At 43.6% G+C, this 27,102-nt stretch overlaps 2 protein-coding genes across 5 annotated transcripts in view; one reads left to right on the forward strand and one right to left on the reverse strand.

Moving 5' to 3' along the window:
- Positions 1-15,764: 15,764 nt before the first annotated feature.
- Positions 15,765-23,689, reverse strand: LOC139407645 (biogenesis of lysosomal organelles complex-1, subunit 2). The gene is made up of 5 exons (XM_071151482.1): positions 23,487-23,689; positions 17,828-17,935; positions 17,467-17,586; positions 17,251-17,355; positions 15,765-16,435 (listed from the first exon to the last, which is right to left on the reverse strand). The coding sequence occupies exons 1-5, from the start codon at positions 23,656-23,658 to the stop codon at positions 16,404-16,406; spliced, it is 537 nt and encodes a 178-aa protein (XP_071007583.1). The 5' UTR covers positions 23,659-23,689; the 3' UTR covers positions 15,765-16,403.
- A 723-nt stretch (positions 23,690-24,412) lies between these two features.
- LOC139406674 (ubiquitin specific peptidase 24) overlaps positions 24,413-27,102 on the forward strand; it is a 47,921-nt gene continuing 45,231 nt past the window's right edge. For 3 of the 4 annotated variants that reach the window (XM_071149544.1, XM_071149546.1, XM_071149547.1), the window contains exon 1: positions 24,425-24,791. In XM_071149544.1, coding sequence (XP_071005645.1) covers positions 24,519-24,791 — 273 coding nt within the window. In that variant the 5' untranslated portion in view covers positions 24,425-24,518. Of the gene's footprint in view, positions 24,792-27,102 lie in introns of all 4 variants that reach the window. The other variant, XM_071149545.1, reaches the window with a different exon arrangement.

A 27,102-nucleotide genomic window follows, 5' to 3' on the forward strand; every position in this document is an offset into this window, starting at 1 on the left:
CAAGGGGCACCACCAAGCAAGCAGGGGGCACCACCAAGCAAGCAGAACTATGAAGACAAAGGAGCTCTCCAAACAGGTCAGGGACAAAGTTGTGGAGAAGTACAGATCAGGGTTGGGTAATTAAAAAATATCTGAAACTTTGAACATCCCACAGAGCACCATTAAATCCATTATTAAAAAAATGGAAAGAATATGTCACCACAACAAACCTGCCAAGAGAGGGCCGCCCACCAATACTCACAGACCAGGCAAGAAGGGCATTAATCAGAGAGGCAACAAAGAGACCAAAGATAACCCTGAAAGAGCTGCAAAGCTCCACAGCGGAGATTGGAGTATCTCTCCATAGGACCACTTTTAAGCCGTACACTCCATAGAGCTGGTCTTTATGGAAGAGTGGCCAGGAAAAAGCCATTGCTTAAAGAAAAAAAAATAAGCAAACATGTTTGGTGTTCGCCAAAAGGAATGTGGGAGACTCCCCAAACATATGGAAGAAGGTACTCTGGTCAGATTAGACTAAAATTGAGCTTTTTGGCCATCAAGGAAAACGCTATGTCTGGCGCAAACACAACACCTCTCATCACCCAAGAACACCATCCCCGCAGTGAAGAATGATGGTGGCAGCATCATGCTGTGGGGATGCTTTTCATCGGCAGGGACTGGGAAAGTGTTCAGAATTGAAGGAATGATGGATTGCGCTAAACACAGGAAAATTCTTGAGGGAACCTGTTTCAGTCTTTCAGAGATGTGAGACTGGGACCGAGGTTCACCTTTCAGCAGGACAATGACCCTAAGCATACTGCTAAAGCATCACTTGAGTGGTTTAAGGGGAAACATTTAAATGTCTTGGAATGGCCTAGTCAAAGCCCAGACCTCAATCCAACTGAGAATCTGTGGTATGACTTAAAGATTGCTGGAACCCATCCAACTTGAAGGACCTGGAGCAGTTTTGCCTTGAAGAATGGGCAAAAATCCCAGTGGCTAGATGTGCCAAGCTTATAGAGACATACCCCAAGAGACTTGCAAGCTGAAATTGCAACAAAAGGTGGCTTTACAAAGTATTGACTTTGGGGGATGAATAGTTATGCACGTTCAAGTTTAGTTTATTTGTCTTATTTCTGGTTTGTTTCACAATAAAAAATATTTTGGATCTTCAAAGTGGTAGGCATGTTGTGTAAATCAAATGATACAAACCCCTCAAAAATCTATTTTAATTCTAGGTTGTAAGGCAACAAAATAGGAAAAATGCCAAGGGGGTGAATACTTTCGCAAGCTACAGTATTTGCAAGTAATTTTTTAAAAACAGTTACGTGCAGCCTAGTCTAGGCCAATTGAGGAAAGCCTCTGATTTAGCAGTAAGTTATCAACACTATCAAAAGCTTTTGACAGGTCAATGAAGAAGTCAGCACAATGTTGCCTTTTATCCTTACAGTTAAACACAATGTATACATAGGGATGCAGCAGAGATAGTAATATGACCTGGTCTAAAACCCGAATAATGTGCATTTAGAATACATTTCAAGGATAAGAAATATCTTAGCTGGGAATTAATCAAGGATTTTAATATTTTAGCTAGGCAAGAAAGTTTAGAAATAGGGCAATGATTATTTAGGTCTCTAGGGTCACCACCTTTGTGAAGGGGGAGTACTGGGGCCGCCTTCCAATATGGATAGTACCTTAAATAATCATCAGGTAAAAAATATGGGCTAATGATTCAGCAATCAGGGGGGCAGCGGGCTGCAGCAAAAATCAATAAAGCATATCAGCCCCAGTGGATTTTTGAAATAAAGCATGGCCCCGTGTCGCAATAATCTGTACACAGTTTCTGGAAGCTGAAAATGTCCCAGTTCCATGGCCTGCATACTCACCATACATGTCACCCATTGAGCATGTTTGGGATGCCTTGTATCAACGTATATGACAGCGTGTTCCAGTTCCCGCCAATACCAAGCAACTTCACACAGCCATTGAAGGGGAATGGGACAACGTTCCAAAGGCCACAATCAACCGCCTGATCGACACTATGAAAAGGAGATGTTTTGTGCTGCATGAGGCAAATGGTGGCCCCTACTTTTTTTTAAAGGTATTTGTGACCAACAGATCTGTATTCCCAGTCATGTGAAATCCATAGATTAGGGCCTAATTAATTAATTAAAATATAATGATTTCCTTACATGAACTGTAACTATGCAAAATATTTGCAATTGTTGTATGTTGCGATTTATATTTATATATACAGTGCCTTGCGAAAGTATTCGGCCCCCATGAACTTTGCGACCTTTTGCCACATTTCAGGCTTCAAACATAAAGATATACAACTGTATTTTTTTGTGAAGAATCAACAACAAGTGGGACACAATCATGAAGTGGAACGACATTTATTGGATATTTCAAACTTTTTTAACAAATCAAAAACTGAAAAATTGGGCGTGCAAAACTATTCAGCCCCCTTAAGTTAATACTTTGTAGCGCCACCTTTTGCTGCGATTACAGCTGTAAGTCGCTTGGGGTATGTCTCTATCAGTTTTGCACATCGAGAGACTGAAATGTTTTCCCATTCCTCCTTGCAAAACAGCTCGAGCTCAGTGAGGTTGAATGGAGAGCATTTGTGAACAGCAGTTTTCAGTTCTTTCCACAGATTCTCGGTTGGATTCAGGTCTGGACTTTGACTTGGCCATTCTAACACCTGGATATGTTTATTTTTGAATCATTCCATTGTAGATTTTGCTTTATGTTTTGGATCATTGTCTTGTTGGAAGACAAATCTTCGTCCCAGTCTCAGGTCTTTTGCAGACTCCATCAGGTTTTCTTCCAGAATGGTCCTGTATTTGGCTCCATCCATCTTCCCATCAATTTTAACCATCTTCCCTGTCCCTGCTGAAGAAAAGCAGGCCCAAACCATGATGCTGCCACCACCATGTTTGACAGTGGGGATGGTGTGTTCAGCTGTGTTGCTTTTACGCCAAACATAACGTTTTGCATTGTTGCCAAAAAGTTCAATTTTGGTTTCATCTGACCAGAGCACCTTCTTCCACATGTTTGGTGTGTCTCCCAGGTGGCTTGTGGCAAACTTTAAACTACACTTTTTATGGATATCTTTAAGAAATGGCTTTCTTCTTGCCACTCTTCCATAAAGGCCAGATTTGTGCAATATACGACTGATTGTTGTCCTATGGACAGAGTCTCCCACCTCAGCTGTAGATCTCTGCAGTTCATCCAGAGTGATCATGGGCTTCTTGGCTGCATCTCTGATCAGTCTTCTCCTTGTATGAGCTGAAAGTTTAGAGGGACGGCCAGGTCTTGATAGATTTGCAGTGGTCTGATACTCCTTCCATTTCAATATTATCGCTTGCACAGTGCTCCTTGGGATGTTTAAAGCTTGAGAAATCTTTTTGCATCCAAATCCGGCTTTAAACTTCTTCACAGCAGTATCTCGGACCTGCCTGGTGTGTTCCTTGTTCTTCATGATGCTCTCTGCGCTTTTAACGGACCTCTGAGACTATCACAGTGCAGTTGCATTTATACGGAGACTTGATTACACACAGGTGGATTGTATTTATCATCATTAGTCATTTAGGTCAACATTGGATCATTCAGAGATCCTCACTGAACTTCTGGAGAGAGTTTGCTGCACTGAAAGTAAAGGGGCCGAATAATTTTGCACGCCCAATTTTTCAGTTTTTGATTTGTTAAAAAAGTTTGAAATATCCAATAAATGTCGTTCCACTTCATGATTGTGTCCCACTTGTTGTTGATTCTTCACAAAAAAATACAGTTTTATATCTTTGTTTGAAGCCTGAAATGTGGCAAAAGGTCGCAAAGTTCAAGGGGGCCGAATACTTTCGCAAGGCACTGTACGTATACACACTACCGATCAAAAGTGTTAGAACACCTACTCATTCAAGGGGTTTTATTTATACTATTTTCGACATTGTAGAAAAATAGTGAAGACATCAAAACTATGAAATAACACATATGGAAACATGTAGTAAACAAAAAAGTGTTAAACAAATCAAAATATATTTTATCTTTGAGATTCTTCAAATAACCACCATTTGCCTTGATGACATCTTTGCACTCTTGGCATTCTCTCAACCAGCTTTATGACATAGTCACCTGGAATGCATTTCAATTAACAGGTGTGCCTTGTTAAAAGTTCATTTGTTTCCTTCTTAATGCGTTTGAGCCAATCAGTTGTGTTGTGACAAGGTAGGTGTGGTATACAGAAGATACCTTATTTACCTTATTTGGTAAAATACCTCGTCCATGTTATGGCAAGAACAGCTCAAATAAGCAAAAAGAAACGACAGTCCATCATTACTTTAAGACATGAAGGTCAGTCAACACGGAACATTTCAAGAACCTTTAAAGTTTCTTCAAGTGCAGTCGCAAAAAAACATCAAGTGCTATGATGAAACTGGCTCTCATGAGGACCACCACAGGAATGGAAGACCCAGAGTTACCTCTGCTGCAGAGGATAAGTTCATTAGAGTTACGAGCCTCAGAAATTGCAGCCCAAATAAATGCTTCACAGAGTTCAAGTAACAGACACATCATCATCAACTGTTCATTAGAGACTGGTGGGTGGGTGGCTATTTGAGACTGCGTGACTCAGGCCTCCATGGTCAAATTGCTGCAAAGAAAACACTACTAAAGGACACCAATAAGAAGAAGAGACTTGTTTGGGCCAAGAAACACAAGCAATGGACATTAAACCGATAGAAATGTGTCCTTTGGTCTGGAGCCCAAATTGGAGATTTTTGGTTCCAACTTCCGTGCCTTTGTGAGACGCGGTGTGGGTGAACAGATCTCTGCATGTGTATTTCCCACAGTAAAGCATGGAGGAGGAGGTGTTATGGTGTGGGGGTGCTTTGCGGGTGACACCGTCTGTGATTTATTTAGAATTCAAGGCACACTTAACCAGCATGGCTACCACAGCATTCTACAGCGATACATAGCATGCGCTCCAGCAGGTATATTTCACTAGTCACCCCCAAAGCCAATTTCTCCTTTGGCCGCCTTTCCTTCCACTTCTCTGCTGCCAATGACTGGAACAAACTGCAAAAATTACTGAAGCTGGAGACATATCTCCCTCACTAGCTTTAAGCACCAGCTGTCAGGGCAGCTCACGGATCACTGCACAGTCATTGCCAAAAGTTTTGTGAATGACACATATTAATTTCCACAAAGGTTGCTGCTTCAGTGTCTAGATATTTTTGTCAGATGTTACCATGGAATACTGAAGTATAATTACAAGCATTTCATAAGTGTCAAAGGCTTTTATTGACAATTATATGAAGTTGATGCAAAGAGTCAATATTTGCAGTGTTGACCCTTCGTTTTCAAGACCTCTGCAATTCACCCTGGCATGCTGTCAATTAACTTCTGGGTCACATCCTGACTGATGGCAGCCCATTCTTGCATAATCAATGCTTGGAATTTGTCAGAATTTGTGGGATTTTGTTTGTTCACCCGCCTCTTGAGGATTGACCACAAGTTCTCAATGGGATTAAGGTCTGGGGAGTTTCCTGGCCATAGACCCAAAATATCAATGTTTTGTTCCCTGAGCCACTTAGTTGTCACTTTTTCCTAATGGCAAGGTGCTCCATCATGCTGGAAAAGGCATTGTTTGTCACCAAACTGTTCCTGGATGGTTGGGAGAAGTTGCTCTCGGAGGATGTGTTGGTACCATTCTTTATTCATGGCTGTGTTCTTAGGCAAAATTGTGAGAGTGAGCCCACTCTCCCTTGGCTGAGAAGCAACCCCACACATGAATGGTCTCAGGATGGTCTTTACTGTTGGCATGACACAGGACTGATGGTAGCGCTCACCTTGTCTTCTTCGGACAAGCTTTTTTCCGGATGACCCAAACAATCAGAAAGGGGATTCATCAGAGAAAATGATTTTACCCCAGTCCTCAGCAGTCCAATCCCTGTACCTTTTGCAGAATATCAGCCTTCTTCGCCAGGAACATTGTTGCTTTTTCCCCTATCACAATTATAGGCAGACTTGCTAGCGTTGTCGCAAAAGGGCTGGGTTTTGATGAATAAACAAGTTGTGGGTGTGCAGAGGCTTGCCCCCTCAATGATCAATCAGCATCAAGCTGTGTATTAACTGTCTTTTATGTATTGCCTCAGAATAAACTCAAATTCCAAAGTTAGTCTGTTATAGTTTGTTAAATCGCTTACAGAAACGAAATAACAAAATGTAGACCTATCTTTAACACATTTGTAGTTCACATTGTTCCAAGTAATTGCATGGCTTCAATATCATTCACACTGATATAGGGGCTAGGCCTACTGTAAATTGCATTATGGCTGAGCATGGACTTGACAAACATTGTCAATAAGCAAGATTAAATTAATAATTGATAGGGCAAAAAAAAAAAATAGAAGGAATAATTATAATCAAATGCTAAACAAAATGAAACAACTTGTTTTAAATAGGCGATGTCAGACTTACAGGCACCATAACTCCCCCCCGTGGGCATATAATATTAAAACAAAGCTGACTATGGGGGGTTTATGCGCCTCCAAACTGTTCACAGTTGCTGGACATTGATCCAATATAAATAGAAAGGGAGAAGGTCAACTCACCGTTATACTGCTCCCAAATGAGTCATATGTTTAATGAACAAATCTGTAGCCACTTTACGGATCAGATCCCAGAAGTTGCATTAGAACCAGGAAGACAAATCATCCTAAATTCGGCTGTAATACAATTAAACGGAAAACAAGAAATTCTCTCTCGTTTCATGATGGGCACGAACACAATATCTGCATCATGGATGGAGTTTTTACATCTTAATTGAGAGGTGCTTGGTTTTTAATCAAATAAGATGTTTAAAAAACATTCGTTTTTTTATATGTTTCAAAATATTAGGCACCAATACAGGCACCAAAACCACATTAGGCTACTCTTGTTCCATGCCATATGGGCAGTGTGCCATAACCAACTGCATTACTGCTAAAACAAGCTTTTGGTTGATCTTAAATATCCCTATCAGCGCTGCCTGAAATTACCACACTGAATCATGTTTTTAAGGACACGTCTTAAATATCTCCGCCCTGTCCATCTGAGAGCAGCGAGCTGATATAAGACAGCTAAATTTGCTGAACCTGGCGTTAGAGCTGGAAAATGCCCGTGTGCCAGTTTTTACATGACGAAATTGCAAACGAACGTGCGTATGAAATTAGCGCCACATTAACGCCAGCCGAAAATAGTTCGTATTGGTATAGATGCTGGGACAAAGTGGCCCTGTAGCTGATATTACATTACACTATCTCTACCTATTTGTTCCTGTATGAAACTGCCATGCAGTGGGGGCTCAGGGCCAGAGAGAGGAGGCATGGAGGTCTACAGTTAGTAGTCCCCCCCCCCCCCCCCCGCCCCCCACACACACACACACACAAAAACGTGGGTTCAGGAGTCACCCCATGGAGGTGGATGTTTTTGTGGTACACATACACACACACACACATCACTTATCCATCACAGCCACAATGTGAACCACATGGATGTAGTTGCTGTTAATGCCATCCAGCCTGGAGGAGGGCTGTGACATGAGCAGAGCAGGGGTCCGGACTAGGGGAGGACACACACAGAAGGCATCTGGACCAGGTTAGATGTGCTCTATTTATTGTGTGTAAATATCTCTGAAGGGGGCCCATGCCATCAATCAGAAGCATAGTGGTACACACACACTTTGGAGATGGTGGTGCACATGCACGTACACACATATCCTGCTGTGGTCTGCAGGTAGGGGGAAGTATTTACCCCTAGCTAGCAGAGATAGAGTTAACAGCCTAGCGCACAAAATTGGTTGGTTTATTGTATGACATTTTATTAACGTATTTAAAAAGAAAATCAACAGAAATACCCAAATATTTCATTGTCTTGAAAAAGATGCCTTTACCAATAGTTGTAATTTAGTTATGTCATACTACAACATAAATACTGAACACCATGAACTTCAGAGTAAACAGCATCTCAATCAGAAAACATATTTACGGGCCTCCCGGGTGGCGCAGTGGTTAAGGGCACTGTACTGCAGCGCCAGCTGTGCCATCAGGCTCTGTCGTAACCGGCTGCGACCGGGAGGTCCGTGGGGTGACGCACAATTGGCCTAGCGTCGTCCGGGTTAGGGAGGGCTTGGCCAGTAGGGATATCCTTGTCTCATCGCGCACCAGCAACTCCTGTGGTGGGCCGGGCGCAGTGCGCGCTAACCAATGTTGCCAGGTGCACGGTGTTCCCTCCGACACATTGGTGCAGCTGGCTTCTGGGTTGGATGCGCGCCGTCTCTCCCGAGCCTGTACAGGAGTTGTAGCGATGAGACAAGATAGTAGCTACTAAAAACAAATGGATAAAAATTCGCAACAAAAAAAAGAGAAAGAAAATAAAACATTTACAACCAGAAAATGTGCTCATTATGACACACACACCAACTCTAAACTATTAACAATTAAACGCCAAACTACTCAGATATGTTTATTCTCTTAGACAGGATATTTGTGACTTGTTAATTGAAAACTTCTTGTGACTCCCAAACCTGCATGCTGTAGCGTAATCATCGCCTGAAACTAATTAGCATAACGCAACGGACATAAATATCCCTAGAAAATACTCCTATTCATGAAAATCACAAATGAAATATATTGAGACACAGCCCTCAGATTTTCAAAATATGCTTTACAGCCAAAGCTAGACAAGCAATTGTGTAAGTTTATCTATAGCCTAGCATAGCATTTTGTCCAGCTAGCTGCAGGTAACTTGGTCACGGAAATCAGAAAAGCAATCAAATTAAATCGTTTACCTTTGATGAGCTTCGGATGCTGTCACTCACGAGACTCCCAGGTAGATAGCCAGTTCATTTTTTCCTCAAATATTATTTTTGTAGGCTGAGAAATCGCCCGGAAATTCCAGTCACGAAAACGGTGAAAAATAATCCAAATTAGCCCCATAATATCGACAGAAACATGGCAAACGTTGTTTATAATCAATCCTCAAGGTGTTTTTCTAATATCTATTCGATAATATATCCGTCGGGACAATTAGTTTTTCAGTAGGACCGATTTGAGTAATGGCTACCTCTGTATTTTACCGCGAGTCACCCTGGGAGCCATCAGGTGACCACTTACGCAATGTAGCCGCCTACGGCTATTCTTCAACATAAATGCGTAAAACTACGTCACAATGCTGTGGACACCTTGGGGAATATGTAGAAAGCGTAAGCTCGTTGATAGGACATTCACAGCTCAATAGGGACTCATTGGAACGCAGCGCTTTCAAAATATGGGGCACTTTTTCTCAGGCTTTCGCCTGCAACCTCAGTTCTGTTATACTCACAGACAATATTTTTACACTTTTGGAAACGTTAGAGTGTTTTCTATCCTAAGCTGTCAATTATATGCATATTCTAGCATCTTGTCCTGACAAAATATCCCGTTTAAAACGGGAACGTTTTTTTTCTCCCAAAAATGAAAATACTGCCCCTAGAGTCGCAACAAAGTGCTGTGTCTCTCTCGGTCACCCATATGAAGTGTCAACCACAACGATGACATGACCACTGGCTGACCAGCACTCTATCTGGACAGAAGATAGCTGCTAGGTTCTGCAGGCCAAGCAAGGCACTATGCTGTTTACTCTGAAGTTAGTGGTGTTCTGTATTTGTGTTGCAGTATGTTGGTCACTAAGCATGAAACAGTGTTTGGGGGTATTTATACTGAACAAAAATATAAAATGCAATGTGTAATTAGTTGGTAACATGTTTCATGAGCTGAAATAAAAGATTCCAGAAAATGTTCTTATTTCTCTCAAATTCTGTGCACAAATGTGTTTACATCCCAACAGGGAGAATTAATCCTTTGTCAAGATAAGCCATCCACCTGACAGGTGTGGCATATGAAGAAGCTGATAAAACAGTATGATCACTACACAGGTGGACCTTGTGCTGGTGATCATAAAAGGCCACTAAATGTGCAGTTTCGTCACACAACACAACGCCACAGATGTCTCAAGTTGAGAGTGTTCAATCGACATGCTGACTGCAGGAATGTCCACCAGAGCTGTTGCCAGATCATTAAAAATTAATTTCTCTACCATGAGCCGCTTCCGACATCATTCTAGAGAATTTGTCAACCGGCTTCACAATGGCAGGCCACGTGTAACCACGCCAGCCCAGGACCTCAACATCCAGCTTGTTCACCTGCGGGATCGTCTGATGAAAGTGAGGAGTATTTCTGTCTGTAATAAAGCCCTTTTGTGGGAAAAAGTCATTCTGATTGGCTGGGCCTGGCTCTTTAGGGGTGCGCCCTTGCCCAGCCATGTGAAATCCATAGATTAGAGCCTAATGAATTTATTCCAATCGACTGATTTCCTTATATGAACTGTAACTCAGTAAAATCGTTGAAATTGTTGCATTTATATTTTTGATCAGTGTAGTTTTAAATAAAATTTTATTGGTCACATACACATGGTTAGCAGATGTTAATGCGAGTGTAGCGAAATGCTTGTGCTTCTAGTTCCGACCATGCAGTAATATCTAACAAGTAATCTAACAATTTCACAACAACTACCTTATACACACAAAGTGTAACGAATTAATAAGAATATGTACCTATAAATATATGGATGAGAGATGGCCGAACGGTATAGGCAAGATGCAGTAGATGGTATAGAGTCCAGTATATACATATGAGATGAGTAATGTAGGGTATGTAAACATTATATAACGTGGCATTGTTTAAAATGACTAGTGATACATTTATTACATCCAATTTTAAATGATTAAAGTGGCTAGAGATTTGAGTCAGTATGTTGGCAGCAGCCACTCAATGTTAGTGATGGCTATTTAACAGTCTGATGGCCTTGAGATAGAAGCTGTTTTTCCACTCTCTGTCCCAGCTTTGATGCACCTGTACTGACCTCGTCTTCTGGATGATAGCAGGGTGAACAGGCAGTGGCTCGGGTGGTTGTTGTCCTTGATGATCTTTTTGGCCTTCCTGTGACATCGGGTGGTGTAGGTGTCTTGGAGGGCAGGTAGTTTGCCCCCGGTGATGCGTTGTGCAGACCTCACTACTCTCTGGAGAGCCTTGCGGTTGTGGGCGGAGCAGTTGCCATACCAGGCGCTGAAACAGCCCGACAGGATGCTCTCGATTGTGCATCTGTAAAAGTTTGTGAGTGTTTTTGGTGACAAGCCAAATTTCTTCATTCTCCTGAGGTTGAAGAGGCGCTGTTGCACCTTCTTCACCACGCTGTCTGTGTGGGTGGACCATTTCAGTAAGTCCATGATGTGTACGCCGAGGATCTTTCCACCTTCTCCACTACTGTCCAATCGATGTGGATAGGGGGGTGTTCCCTCTGCTGTTTCCTGAAGTCCACGATCACCTCCTTTGTTTTGTTGACGTTGAGTGCGAGGTTGTTTTACAGACACCACACTCTGAGGCCGTCTCGTCGTTGTTGGTAATCAAGCCTACTACTGTAGTGTCGTCTGCAAACTTGATGATTGAGTTGGAGGCGTGCATGGCCACGCAGTCATGGGTGAACTGGGAGTACAGGAGAGGGCTGAGAACGCACCCTTGTGGGGCCCCCAGTGTTGAGGATCAGCGGGGTGGAGATGTTTCCTACCCTCACCACCTGGGGGGCTGCCAGTCAGAAAGTCCAGGACCCAGCTGCACAGGGCAGGGTCGAGACCCAGGGTCTCGGGCTTAATGACGAGTTTGGAGGGTACTATGGTGTTAAATGCTGAGCTGTAGTCGATGAACAGCATTCTTGCATAGGTATTCCTCTTGTCCAGATGGGTTAGGGCAGTGTGCAGTGTGATTGCAATTCCTATGGACCTATTGGGGCGGTAAGCAAATTGGAGTGGGTCTACGGTGTCAGGTAGGGTGGAGGTGATATGATCCTTGACTAGTCTCTCAAAGCACTTCATGATGACGGAAGTGAGTGCTACGGGGCGATAGTCGTTCAGCTCAGTTACCTTTGCTTTCTTGGGAACAGGAACAATGGTGGCCCTCTTGAAGCATGTGGGAACAGCAGACTGGGATGGGGATTGATTGAATGTCCGTAAACACACCAGCCAGCTAGTCTGCGCATGCTCCGAGGACGCGGCTAGGGATGCCGTCTGGACCGGCAGCCTTGCGAGGGTTGACACGTTTAAATGTTTTGCTCACGTTGGCTGCATTGAATGAGAGTCCGCAGGTTTTGGTAGTGGGCCGTGTCGGTGGCACTTTATTGTCCTCAAAGCAAGTGAAGAAGTTGTTTAGTTTGTCTGGGAGCAATACATCGGGGTCCAAGACTGGGCACGTTTTCTTTTTGTAGTCCGTGATTGGCTGTAGACCATGCCATATTCCTCTCGTGTCTGAGCCGTTGAATTGCGACTCTACTTTGTCTCTATACTGATGCTTAGCTTGTTTGATTGCTTTGCGGAGGGAATAGCTACACTGTTTGTATTCGGTCATGTTTCCGGTCGCCTTGCCCTGATTAAAAGCAGTGGTTCGTGCTTTCAGTTTTGTGCGAATGCTGCCATCAATCCACGGTTTCTGGTTGGGGAAGGTTTTAATAGTCGCTGTTGGTACAACATCACCGATGCACTTGCTAATAAACTCACTCACCGAATCAGCGTATACATCAATGTTGTTGTTTGACGCCATCCGGAACATATCCCAGTCCACGTGATCGAAGCAATCTTGAAGCGTGGAATCAGATTGGTCGGACCAGCGTTGAACAGACCTCAGCACGGGCGTTTCCTGTTTTAGTTTCTGTCTATAGGCTGGGAGCAACAAAATGTAGTCGTGGTCAGATTTGCCAAAAGGAGGGCGAGGGATGGTTTTGTATGCATCGCGGAAGTTAGCGTAACAGTGATCCAGAATTTTCCCAGCCTGGGTTCCACATTCGATATGCTACTAAAATTTAGGGTGCCTTGTTTTCAGATTAGCCTTGTTAAAATCCCCAGCTACAATAAATGCAGCCTCAGGATATGTGGTTTCCAGTTTACATAGAGTCCTCTTGGTAGATAATGAGGTCGGGTTTTGATTGTAAGGAATTCTAGGTCAGGTGAACAAAAGGACTTGCGTTCCTGTATGTTGTTATGATCACACCACGACTCGTTAATCATAAGGCATACACCCCCGCCCTTCTTATCAGAGAGTTGTTTGTGTCTGTCGGCGCGAAGCGTGAAGAAACCAGGTGGCTGTACCAACTCTGATAACGTATATCCCGAGTGAGCCATATTTCCGTGATGTCTCTCTGGAAGGGAACCCTTGCTCGGATTTCGTCTACCTTGTTGTCAAGAGACTGGACGTTGGCTAGTAGTATACTCGGGAGCGGTGGGCGATGTACCCGTCTACAGAGCCTGACCAGAAGACCGCTCCGTCTGCCCCTTCTACGGCACCGTTGTTTTGGGTTGCCTGCTGGGATCCGATCCATTGTCCTGGGTGGTGGACCAAACAGAGGATCCGCTTCGGGAAAAGTTGTATTCCTGGTCGTAATGTTGGTAAGTTGCCGTTGCTCTTATATCCAATAGTTCCTCCCCACTGTATGTAATGAGACTTAAGATTTCCTAGGGTAACAAGTAAGAAATAATACATAAAATATAAAACATAGTTTCCTAAGAACGCGAAGCGAGGCGGCCATCTGTCGGCAGTGAAGATAAGATACATTGTCGTTCCTCTGACCCCTCACCAGTCTCCCCCATAGGGACTCGGGTGCCTGTAGGTCTGGGAGACAGTGGGACCTGCAGTGACCTGGTACCAGTTAGACATGGTGCTGAGAACAGAGACGTACCACACATCAAAGCAGAAAATTGAAAAACACATGCGCATGCACACTTCATGAATACAACTGAGCTTTTCCAGAACCCCTCACTTACTCAACAGTGTGGTGTGGCATCCTGCCCTGCTATTGTAATTGGTCATCTTGATTGATGTTTGATATTTCTAAAATCATATTTCTCAAGGACTCTCTCAGGGACTTTTGTGGTCAGTACCAGTAAGAACAGTCTGTGCGTACGCATAATATGTTTGTGCCAATACTGGCTAGTGTCCCATCTGTCTTTCTATCCATCTAGAGCAGGGGTTTTCAATTCTTTCCTCGGGGACACCCAGCCTTTCCAAGTTTTTTAACTTATCGACAGCTAGCACACCTGATCAACTTTAACTAATCATCAAGCCCTTGAATAGGTGAATCAGGTGAGCTGGTTAAGGGCTACAACAAAATTGTGAAATGTCTTGGGGTCCCAGAGGAGAGGTGGGAAAACCCCTGATCTAGAGTGTGTGATTGTCAGGCTTTGTGTCGGTCTTTCAGTGGTTACACAGATTCATATAATAAATCAGAGTAAACTGTATTGGCACTTGAAGGGATGTCCTCAGGGAGCCTCCTGATAGACTGTAGCAAGCCTCGATCACGCCTCGCTTTAAATAAGACTCTTTGGGCCTCCTGAGTGGCGCGGCGGTCTAAGGCACTGCATCGCAGTGCTTGAGGCGTCACTACACTGGGTTCGATCCCAGGCTGTGTCATAGCTGGCCGTAAGCAGGAGACCCATGAGGTGGCGCACAATTGGCCCAGCATTGTCCGGGTTAAGGGAAGGTTTGGCCGGCCAGGATGTCCTTGTCCCATCGCGCTCTAGCAACTCCTTATGGCGGGTCGGCGCCTGCAAGCTGACTTTGTTTGCCAGTTGTACAATGTTTCCTCCGACACATTGGTGCGGCTGGCTTCCGGGTTAAGCGAGCAGTGTGTCAAGAAGCAGTGGGGCTTGGCAGGGTTGTGTTGTGGAGGACGCCTGGCTCTCGACCTTCGCCTCTCCCGAATCCGTACGGGAGTTGCAGCGATGGGACAAGACTAACTACCAATTGGGGAGAAAAATGGGTAAAAGTACAAACATAAAAATAAGACTCTTTCTTGAGCAATAAAGAGTCGGATGACAGGGGAAAGAAACCAGAGCCTCATTTAATTCTCCCTCCCTTGTCCCGTTCCCCTACGTATCGGATTTAACCCCCCATACGCAGCGTTACACTCATGATGCTGTCTCAGCGAGTCGACCGTCCTGTGGCGCGCAGACAACCTGAGTTCAAACCGAGTTTGTCATATATTGTACCCTCTGAAGATTGTAAGTTGTAGCAACAAATGAAAACACCATGTTGAAACATTTATCGACTAGGGGAGAGAGAGAGCGCGAGGGAGGTAAATAATGTTACATTATGAATAATGAGCTGGGCCTTCACTGGCCTAACGACAGAGACCTGCTTTAGATTAAGCCCCTACAAACAAACACACACACACAAACTCACAACCCCCATGCAGCCACTTACATACACACAGGAGAGCAGTGCAGGAGGCCATATCGGCATCCACTCTGATAATCTATTGCCCCTGGCAATGATATCAGATTTGCTTTGCTCCAGGACAAAAGAGGGAGAGAAGGAAAGGGGATAAAGACAAAGACAGGGAGAATTGGGCCTGTAACCGAAAGTTTACTGGTTCGAATCCCTGAGATGACTAGGTGAAAAATCTGTCAATGTGCACTTGAGCAAGGCTATTAACCCTAATTGCGCCTGTAAGTTGCTCTGGATATGAGAGGGTTTGTGGTTAGTTAGGGTGTAGAGGGGGTCTGTGTGTGTGTGGTTGGTTGGGGTCTGGGGGAATGTTTCAGTGGAAATGTGAATCAACAATGTCATCTGGGAGATCACACCCTAGTCTCACATACACAGCCTGCACTTCATTATGAACATGGAGTACCGCTTCCATCTGCTGACCAAATGACAACACATCAGTTTCCTTCACAGATGTATTATTATTAGTTAATGTTTTTAGAAGATACATTGTACACATGCTGCAATCAAACATGTATGTCAATGCTTTTTAGGGACATTAGTATACACAAGCAAATAAGTATTATAAAGATCATAAAAAAGGTTTGAATTCAGTTCATGATGCCAGCAGAGGAAAACATTTAAAGAAGCTAAAGTCCATCAGTAGAAAAGTGAATTTGGTTGTCATCTTCTTAGCTGTGTACCTTCAAGGTTAGAAGGAGGTTGCTGATTCTAGGGTAGTGTGCACCAAGGTAGGGGTCAATTCACTAAATCCAGGAAGTAAATAATCATAGTGACAGGACGACACAGAGCGGCCTGGAATGTTGCTAACAGGAATATGGACTCAAACTACCCAAAGCCCCATGGACAAGCAACTTTAATGATCCAACAAAAATGATAATACTAGGTCTAACATCTGGGATATCCCTCCAACCAACCCCAGGCTACCTCATACCTCTCTATATAAGGCTGGTGTTGTAAAGATGTGGGTGTTGCTTCCTCAGATCAAAAGGGTTAACAGACGGGGAGAAGGAGGACCAGTAGCCCCTCAGGCCTCCTCTTCCTCCTTTTCATATAATCTTCTTCCATATTTACTCCTCATCATCGCTTCTCCAGTTTCTTGAATTTGGCCTCTGCAGAGAGACAGACAGATTGACTGACTGTGCAGGAAGGTTAGTTAGTCTCACACACACACACTTAGGAGTAGTGTCCAAGGGAAGTGAATTTTTAGCTGTTCATTTGGGACAGTGTGCTAGCGCTCTCTGCTGTTGGAGCTCAGGGTGTAGAGGTGAACTTAAACAGCAGAGGGCACCATAAGGCTGTTCCTAACATTAAAGGGCCAGTGCATTTTTAATATGACACTATGAGGTCAAAATAACACAGCCTGTTCACGTGGGATGGAGTTTTCGGCCCAGATCATGACGTCACAATCTGATCTGATTATAAAAGACCAATAATCAATTCATCAGGGTAAGCGGGTGGGCTCTGGATCATCCTATCAGCCAATCAGGGCTGTGTATGTGAATATCTTCAAACTTCTTTCCTAATGCCCACACGATCAGACTTAGCATTTCAATGGCCAAAAGAGGAACAGGGTAATAAATGATGCAAATATATATTTAGGAGTCGTTTAAAAACAACAACATTAAAAACAATGCATGGGGCTTTAATGTTGAGCTGAACACTGCAGCACGGCTATTCTTAGCACATCTGCTATAGAGACTGCTAGCAGATTCTAATAGAGAAGCCATAGTGAACAAGCTAACATATGTATTTATATCTACCACTTCTCTCTCCCAGTCAGTCTGGCGAGGGTTAAGGTTACACACAAACTCAGTAGGCCCTTTTCCACTTACAGCCCTGGTATAAATATAGACTTGCAATATGAAGCTACGGTATGTGTTTCCACAGGCATGCTACACTGTCTCTGTGTGTGTTTCTGTCTTACCAAGCTTCTTGGAGTAGGTGTCCAGTTTATAAGCAGCCTGCTCCAGAGACGACACTTGTTCCTCAATCTGGTTTATCTGGTCTAGATAGGGCTGGAGGCTGGCGTCTAACACACAAAACAATGTATTTTTCAGCTAAATTAAGGTAAAAAAAAACCCGTCATTTTCATAAAGGGTCGCAAGCTTTCCCCTCACGTTTGAAAGGATAATAAACATACACTTGAGGTTGAGGTCCTGCAGGTTCCTGCTGATATTAATGCTGATGTCTTTCATCTCCATGTACTTCAGACTGGTTAGCTTGTTCATATTCTCCAGCAGACGGTAGTCCTCACAGGTGCCTGGGAGAAGAGGGAAACGGGGGAGCATGAAACAGGAGATGACATTGTTGTTATGCTGAAGACATGACAGTATTCACTGAGTGTAATAAAACTCAATATTTGGAAGGTGTTCTTAATGTTTTGTACACTCAGCATATACTAGTATGCAGCTGTATAGACATGTAGAGGGAGAGACAGAAGACAGTCAGAGACAGGCAGGAGAGACAGACATGCAGGAATACAGACAGATAGACAGGCACACCTGTGAGTTCTCCTTGTAGGAAGACCGCCATCTTATCGAACATGTCTGTACAGAGCTCATGGATGTCTGGTTCTACAGCCTCCTCTGCAGTCTCCACCCCACCGTCACCTACACACACAGCAGAATTACACGCCATTGACATGTTGTAGAAACATCCCATCATCCGTACTCTGGAGGATTCTGCTACCTCAGATGTAGGACCAATTTGCCAGTCCCTTGGCATGATGCTGTGATAGTCGGCTTAGCTACTGCATTCTAATGTAATAAAAGGTACTCATGGCCAACTCCAGGCATAAGCAGTTTCTTAATAAACTCAAATTTTGTGCATAAATGTGTTTACATCCCTGTTGGTGAGCATTTTTCCTTTGCCCAGATAATTCGTCCACCTGATAGGTGTGGCATATCAAGAAGCTAATTAAACAGCATGATCATTACAGAGGTACACCTTGTGCTGGGGACAATATACAGGAAGGCCACTCTAAAATGGGCAGTTTTGTCATACAACACAATGCCACAGATGACTCAAGTTGAGGGAGCGTGTAATTGGCATGCTGACTGCTGGAATTTCCACCAGAGCTGTTGCCAGATAATTGTATGTTCATTTCTCTACCATAAGCTGCCTCCAACGTCATTTTAGAAAATTTGGCAGTACGTCCAACCGGCCTCACAACTGCAGACCACATGTAACCATGCCAGCCCAGGACCTCCACATCCGGCTTCTTCACCTGCGGGATTATCTGAGACCAACCACCCGGACAGCTGATGAAACTGAGGAGTATTTATGTCTGTAATAAAGAAGGAAAGGCGGCCAAAATGGGTGTTGTCTTTGGGGATGACCAGTGAGATATACCTGCTGGAGCTTTACTATGGTGACCAGTGAGCTGCGTTAAGGCGGAGCTTTACCTAGCAGACAAATATGTAGCGAAGGACAGCCGACGAGAGCATACAGGTCGCAGTGGTGGGTAGTTCTGGGGCTTCGGTGACAAAACAGATGGCACTGTGATAACTGGATGCAGTTTGCTGAGTAGAGTGTTGGAGGCTATTTTGTAAATGACATCGCCGAAGTCGAGGATTGGTAGGATAGTCAATTTTACGAGGGTATGTTTTGCAGCGTGAGTGAAGGAGGCTTTGTTGCGAAATAGAAAGACAATTCTATATTTAATTTTGGATTGGAAATGTTTAATATCAGTTTGGAAAGAGAGTTTACAGTCTAGCCAGACACCTAGGTATTTGTTGTTGTCCACATATTCTCAGAAGTCAGAATCGTCCAGAGTAGTGATGCTAGTCGGGCGGGCGGGTGCGGGCAGCGGTCAGTTGATGAGCATGTATTTAATTTTACTAGCATTTAAGAGCAGTTGGAGGCCACGGAAGGAGTGTTGTATGGCATTGAAGCTCGTTTGGAGTTAGTGTCCAAAAAAGGGCAAGATGTATACAGAATGGTGTCGTCTGGGTAGAGGTGGATGGTGTCGTCATGGTTGAATTGCTGCAAAGAAACTAGAGGTCGACCGATTATGATTTTTCAACGCCGATACAGATTATTGGAGGACCAAAAAAAGCCAATACCGATTAATCGGACGATTTTTTAATATGTATTTGTAATAATGACAATTACAACAATACTGAATGAACACTTATTTTAACTTAATATAATACATCAATAACATCAATTTAGCCTCAAATAAATAATGAAACATGTTCAATTTGGTTTAAATATGCAAAAACTAAGTGTTGGAGAAGAAAGTAAAAGTGCAATATGTGCTATGTAAGAAAGCTAACGTTTAAGTTCCTTGCTCAGAACATGAGAACATATGAAAGCTGGTGGTTCCTTTTAACATGAGACTTCAATATTCCAAGGTAAGACGTTTTAGGTTGTAGTTATTATAGGAATTATAGGATTATTTCTCTCTATACCATTTGTATTTCATATACCTTTGACTATTGCATGTTCTTATAGGCACTTTAGTATTGCCAGTGTAACAGTATAGCTTCCGTCCCTCTCCTCGCCCCTACCTGGGCTCGAACCAGGAACACATCGACAACAGCCACCCTCGAAGCATCGTTACCCATCGCTCCACAAAATCCACAGCCCTTGCTGAGCAAGGGGAACAACTACTTCAAGTCTCAGAGCGAGTGATGTTTGAAAAGCTATTAGCGCGCACCCCGCTAACTAGCTAGCCATTTCACATTGGTTACACCAGCCTAATCTCGGGAGTTGATAGGCTTGAAGTCATAAACAGCGCAATGCTTGAAGCATTGCGAAGAGCTGCTGGCAAAACGCACAGAAGTGCTGTTTGAATGAATGCTTACGAGCCTGCTGCTGCCTAACATCACTCAGTCAGACTGCTTTGTCAAATCATAGACTTAATTATAACATAATAACACACAGAAATAAGAGCCTTAGGTCATTAATATGGTCGAATCCGGAAACTATCATCTCGAAAACAAAACATTTATTCTTTCAGGGAAATACGGAACCGTTCTATATTTCATCCAACGGGTGGCATCCCTAAGTCTAAATATTGCTGTTACATTGTACAACCTTCAATGTTATGTCATAATTAGATAAAATTCTGGCAAATTAGTTCGCAACGAGCCAGGCGGCCCAAACTGTTGCATATACCCTGACTCTGCGTGCAATGAACGCAAGAGAAAAGACACAATTTCACCTGGTTAATATTGCTTGCTAACCTGGATTTATTTTAGCTAAATATGCAGGTTTAAACTGTGTATTGATTTTAAGAAAGGCATTGATGTTTATGGTTAGGTACAGTCGTGCAACAATTGTGCTTTTTTCGCAAGTGCGCTTTTGTTAACTCATTTGGCGAAGTTGGCTGTCTTTTTTTAGGAAGAAATAGTCTTCCAATAGTTCGCAACGAGCCAGGCGGCCCAAACTGCTGCATATACCCTGACTCTGTTGCACAGAACGCAAGAGAAGTGACACAATTTCCCTATTTAAAAGAAATTCATGTTAGCAGGCAATATTAACTAAACATGCAGGTTTAAAAATATATACTTGTGTATTGATTTTAAGAAAGGCATTGATGTTTATGGTTAGGTACACGTTGGAGCAACGAGTCCTTTTTCGCAAATGCCCACCACATCGATTATATGCAACGCAGGACACGCTAGATAAACTAGTAATATCATCAACCATGTGTAGTTAACTAGTGATTATGATTGATTGATTGTTTTTTATTAGATAAGTTTAATGCTAGCTAGCAACTTACCTTGGCTTCTTACTGTATTCGCGTAACAGGCAGGCTCCTCGTGGAGTGCAATGAGAGGCAGGTGGTTAGAGCGTTGGAGTAGTTCACAGTAAGGTTGCAAGATTGAATCCCCGAGCTGACAAGGTAAAAATCTGTCGTTCTGCCCAAGCAAGGCAGTTAACCCACCGTTCCTAGGCCGATTGTTATGAAAACTTGCAATCGGCCCTAATTAATCAGCCATTTTGATTAATCGGTCGAGCTTTAAAATAAACCACTACTAAAGGACACCAATAAGAAGAGACTTGCTTGGGCCAAGAAACACGAACAATGGACATTAGACAGGTGGAAATTTGTCCTTTGGTCTGATGAGTATGTTATATTTTTGGTTACAACCGCTGTGTTTTTGTGATATGCAGAGTAGGTGAACAGATGATCTATGCATGTGTGGTTCCAACAGTGAAGCATGGAGGAGGAGGTGTGATGGTGCTTTGCTGGTGACACGGTCTGTGATTTATTTAGAATTCAATGCACATTTAACCAGCATGGCCATCACAGCATTCTGCAGTGACACGCCATCACAGCATTTTGCAGTGATACGCCATCACAGCATTTTGCAGTGATACGCCATCACAGCATTTTGCAGTGATACGCCATCACAGCATTTTGCAGTGATACGCCATCACAGCATTTTGCAGTGATACGCCATCACAGCATTTTGCAGTGATACGCCATCACAGCATTTTGCAGTGATACGCCATCACAGCATTTTGCAGTGATACGCCATCACATCATTCTGCAGTGATACGCCATCACATCATTCTGCAGTGATACGCCATCACATCATTCTGCAGTGATACGCCATCACATCATTCTGCAGTGATACGCCATCACATCATTCTGCAGTGATACACCATCACATCATTCTGCAGTGATACACCATCACATCTGGTTTGTGCTTAGTGGGACTGTCATTTATTTTTCAACAGGACAATGACCCAACACACCTCCAGGCCATGTAAGGGCTATTTGACCAAGAAGGAGAGCGCTGCATCAGATGACCTGGCCTCCACAATCACCTGACCTTAACCCAATTGAGATGAGTTGGACCGCAGAGTGAAGAAAAAGCAGCCCTCAAGTGCTCAGCATATGTGGGAACTCCTTCCAGGTGAAGCTGGTTGAGAGAATGCCAAGTGTGTGCAAAGCTGTCAGAGGCAAAAGGTGGCTACTTTGAAGATTATAAAACATAGACTTGTTTAACACTTTTTTGGTTACTACATGACTCCTTGTGTGTTATTTCATAGTTTTGATGTCTTACTATTTATTATTCTACAATGCAGAAAATAGTACAAATAAACCTTGAATGAGTAGGTGTGTCCAAACTTGACTGGTACCGTACACACACAAAAGTATGTGGACACCCCTTCCAATTAGCAGATTTGCCTATTTCAGCCACATGTGTGCTGACACGTCTATAAAATCAAGGACACAGCCATGCAATCTCCATAAACACACATTGGCAGTGAAATGGCCCATACTGATGAGCTCAGGATGCCATCTTTCAGTCAGTTCATAAAATGTCTGCTCTGCTAGAGCTGTCCTGGTCAACTGTAAGTGCTGTTATAGTGAAGTTAAAACATCTAGGAGCAACAACGGCTCAGCCACGAAGTGGTAGGCCACACAAGCTCACAGAACGGGATGACCGAGTGCTGAAGCGCATAGAAATCGTCTGTCCTCGGGTTGCAACGCTTGCTTAATGGAAGCTAGTCCCCACAGCAATGTTCCAACATCTAATGGAAAGCTTTCCCAGAAGAGTGGAGGCTGTTACAGCAGCAAAGGGGGGGGTGGGACCAACTCCATATTAATGTCCATGATTTTGGAATGATATGTTCAACGAGCAGGTGTCGACATACGTTTGGTCATGTAGTGTATATATTAACTCAGTTGGGGTCTCAACTTAATGTTTAGAGTTAGAATACACAAGGTGCAAGTTCAACATGTGGTTGTTACATCAGCAGTTTCTCTCTTGTTTTGTCAGTCAGACAGTCACTCAATTAGCCATGTCAGCTAACAATTTTTAGATTGCTATGTTAGTCTAGTCAGTTATCATGGCCAAATACAGTCCAGGGGCACTAACCTCCATGGGACCCCCATTGATTTTGTGAGTCACGCTCACTCAGATACTGTATAATTAACATGGCATCATGGCAAAACGTGTAGAATCGCAGGGCCCCCTCACTTAGGGTCCCCAAAAGGCTAGAGCCGGCCCTTAAGGTACTAACACCAGTCTCATAGCAGAAGATGGCCAGAGTAAACAACATACAAATTGTTAATCTTCTTGCTCTCAATAACTAAAATAGCGCATCAATTTGCAGCCAGGGCGTCTCCATTGGCCCATTTGTGTTTGTCGACCTGCTACGGTTAGCTGGAATTGGAAGCTAGTAAGCACCACTCACTGCTGCTGGTAGGCTTCTTGGGCGCCGCGGGCACAACCTGGCCGTCAGCAACAGTCTCGCTAGGCTCTCCCCGGGGTTCGGAGCTCCCTCCCAGGCTGAGGACGGTAGGATGGACAGGGGGTACTCTGGAGATGCTATCCATCGCAGCAGCCTCCTCTCCCGTGGCCGCCATTTTGCCTTTCCGCTAGTCACATGATGGAGTTCCACGTGACATTTATTGTTATCTCAACTTTTTTGCCCTTTGTGCTGTTTGTTGTCTGTGGCCAATAATGTTTGTACCATGTTGTTGTATTGTTGTGTTTTCATGTGTTGTAGCTATGCTATGTTGTTGTCTTAGGTCCTTCTTTATATAGTGTTGTGGTGTCTCTCTTGTCATGATGTGTGTTTTGTCCTATATTTTTATTACATTTTGTAATGTTTAATCCCAACCCCGTCCCCGCAGAAGGCCGTCATTGTAAATAGGAATTTGTTCTTAACTGACTTAAATAAAGGTTCAATATAATTTTTTTTACAAAAGGTTCAATAAAATTATAAAAATGAATTATTCCCCCTCTTCTGAATTCGAGCTACACCCTTTTACTTGACAGGTGCGTGCTACGTCGTGTGTTTGTCACCACTAACCATCATCACACAAACAATAACACGATTCATTTATATTTTTCCTATTCATATTGATTGATAGTTTTATTTATATTTATATTGTTTTGTCATTGTTCGAGTGTAGTGAGGTCGAGTGTTTTGTCTGTAGTCGTGTTGCATTATCAACACTTCGAATCAGTGTGAAACATAATGTTAGTGTTTGCAGAGCTAGCTAGTCAGCCTAATGTTAGAGGTTTTGGGGTAAAATAAAGGGGATCCTCAGTCCTCTCTTCGGTTCATATGGGTGGGTCAGGGTGCTGACGTTCTACGCAGGAAGTATCCAGTGAACCATCGTGACAGCCTGCGTGATTGTAAACATGGCGCCATGCACCGCTACAGGGCTGTGCTGTTTTACATCCCGTTTGTAGCTAGCCTGAGACACAAAACTTAACCATGGAGACAGAAGAGGAACAACATATGACAACTCTCCTCTGCATGGGTTTCCCAGATGCAGTGGCGATACGCAAGGCGCTACGCCTGGCGAAGAACGACATCAACGAGGCTGTTGCGCTCCTGACCAACGAAAGCCCCGGTCTTGGGTATGGATATGAGCCGATGGAGAGTGGCCCTGCCCCAGGCCCGAGTGGAGACGGGGAGTCCAGTGGGCGGACCGGGACTGGAGGGTTCGACCCACCTCCCGCATACCACGATGTGGTGGAGAGCGAGGTAAGGGTGAAGAAGGATAGTAACGGTAGTTCGCTGGTTTTGTAAACTAGAACACAAGTTAGCTAACGTCGTTAGCGCTATCAAATCTAGCGATGATGATGGCTAGGTAGCCAGACAGGGCTCGCCCTACAATACTGCATAGCGCGTTCCGCTCATGCCTGACTGTCAAAATATAGAAGGAAAATCCGCGGCATGCATAACTCAATTTACAGTTGGCTAACGTTAGCTCATTCTCGGTCTGCATAAATTCGACATTCGGCTAGTTGAGTTGTACATACAGCACTAGATACTTTAATCATCAGTATTGAAATTGGGTGCACACTAGCCAACATCCGATTAGGTAGTTAGTTAGTTAGCTAGCTCAGCGCTTGGGGATGGGGAATGCGCGAATCTCTAACGTTACATGGGCAAACTTGCTAACCAACTAACTCGTGTTTGCAATCGTTATTAATAAAGCCGGTTTGCAGAGTGAATGTGGTGATATTAAGATCTTCGCATTCATTATCTTGGGGAAATGCACATCTGTATGCAGTTTAGCGTAATGGAGCTAGTGATAATGCCCGAGAAGCCGGTGTTTGTTGGATATTGGCACCGGTGTTGTTAGGCCGGAGACGAAGTCGATAGGTAGCCTAGCGGTTAAGAGCGTTGGGCCAGTAACCGAAAGGCCACTGGTTGGAATCCCCGAGCCCACTACGTGAATAATCCGTCGATAAGCAAGGCACTTAACCCTAATTGCTCATGTATGGGCTCTGAATAAGAGCGTCTGTTAAATTACTAAAAATTTACAAATGTAGCTAGCCAACGTTAGCTACGCGAACTAAGTTGTCTATAACTAGGTACATTAGAGAACCTGATATTTCGCAATCGCCCGTGAAACTGATGTGGCCATCTTGTGCTTTAAATATTGTCTAATAAAAAAAGTTATTTAAATTGTTCATAGTCCAGTGACAACGTGATGTCTAACTACATGATGTCTAACTAAACTCCAGCATACAGCATCTGCAAGCTAGCTAGAGAGCATCAAGTAGGGGCAGGACAAAACCGTTTGGTCATTTGGGTATCATCAAAATAACTCAATCGCAGACGTTTTTGGTCTCATTCATCGGTTTTTACCTGATTAAGTAAAATACCATTGGATATTTTATGTTGAAAGATCAGTTTATATTCCTAATACTTAAATTGAAACTGATGCTGTTGCTGCTTCCTGTTAAGACATAATGATGAATAATAGTCCAATGTCAAAACAGTTTTAGTGTCCGAATCAATAATTGTTTCTGATATATTGAAAACCTAAACATGAAATGTACTATCTACATATACATGTGCAACAATGGTAAACAAATGTATTTTTTTAAGGAGCTACTTATAAACTGCACAAGCTCCAAAACCCTGTCGTTTTGTCAAGTGGCAATAAATCAGTCATCGATTGGGGTGGGGGGTATGCGCTGTTTAAACTACCACAACTCTAAAACCACATGGAACTGGATAGGCTGTATTTTTACATCACTGGTTAGAGGACAACATCCAGAACAGTCGGCTACATTTTGGAATGTTGCATTTTGATAAGGGGGCCAGAAACCTGGCAGTGTGGTGCCAGGACGGCAACCTCTCCCTCAACGTCAGCGAGACAAAGGAGCTGACCGTGGACTACAGGAAACAGAGGGCCGAGCACGCCCCCATTCACATCGACGGGGCTGTAGTGAAGGGGTCAAGAGCTTCAAGTTCTTCGGTGTCCACATCACTAAGGATCTATCATTATCCACGCACACCAACACAGTCTTGAAGAGGGCCTGACAACACCTCTTTCCCCCCCAGGAGGCTGAAAAGATTTGGCATGGGCCCTCAGATCCTATTTTTTTAAATATTTTTTTTTACAGCTGCACCATTGAGCTGGCTGCATCACCGCTTGGTATGGCAACTGCTTAGCATCCAATCGTAAGGTGTATCTCTCTAGTCTAGCGGTTAGGGTACCATCTCTATTCTCTACACACAGCAGATTATGTCCGCTGTCTTCATTGCTGTGCGAAACCGTGTGCATGGTGACGTTGATCACCAGGGTGTGGGCATGTGTGTGTGTCTGACACCCGGGTTGCATTCAGTAGGTGACAGCATTGCGAAAACATTTCAAATTTACCACATTTTCCAGGAACCGTCTGCATCAAAAGCAGCCCTGTTTTGTTTTTATATTGAAAACATTTTTTTCAGGTTACATATTCAAATGGTTCACATTCAGACCATTACGCAAGACAAATCCCTCCGTCCCACTCTTTCTCCTCCATCTCCCTCTCTCTCTCCAGCTTGTTTTTGCGTC

This window comes from Oncorhynchus clarkii, chromosome 4, assembly GCF_045791955.1.
Source record: "Oncorhynchus clarkii lewisi isolate Uvic-CL-2024 chromosome 4, UVic_Ocla_1.0, whole genome shotgun sequence".
Lineage (NCBI taxonomy): Eukaryota > Metazoa > Chordata > Actinopteri > Salmoniformes > Salmonidae > Oncorhynchus > Oncorhynchus clarkii.

Bases quoted from the DNA above. Each gene is read 5' to 3' on its own strand.
- LOC139407645 (XM_071151482.1), bottom strand. From the start codon at position 23,658: ATGGCGGCCACGGGAGAGGAGGCTGCTGCGATGGATAGCATCTCCAGA. The intron at 17,356-17,466 runs GTATGTTTATTA...TTTGTGTGTTAG, and splicing joins GCAGGACCTCAACCTCAAGT to ACGCCAGCCTCCAGCCCTAT. The intron at 16,436-17,250 runs GTAAGACAGAAA...GTCTCTCTGCAG, and splicing joins CACCTACTCCAAGAAGCTTG to AGGCCAAATTCAAGAAACTG.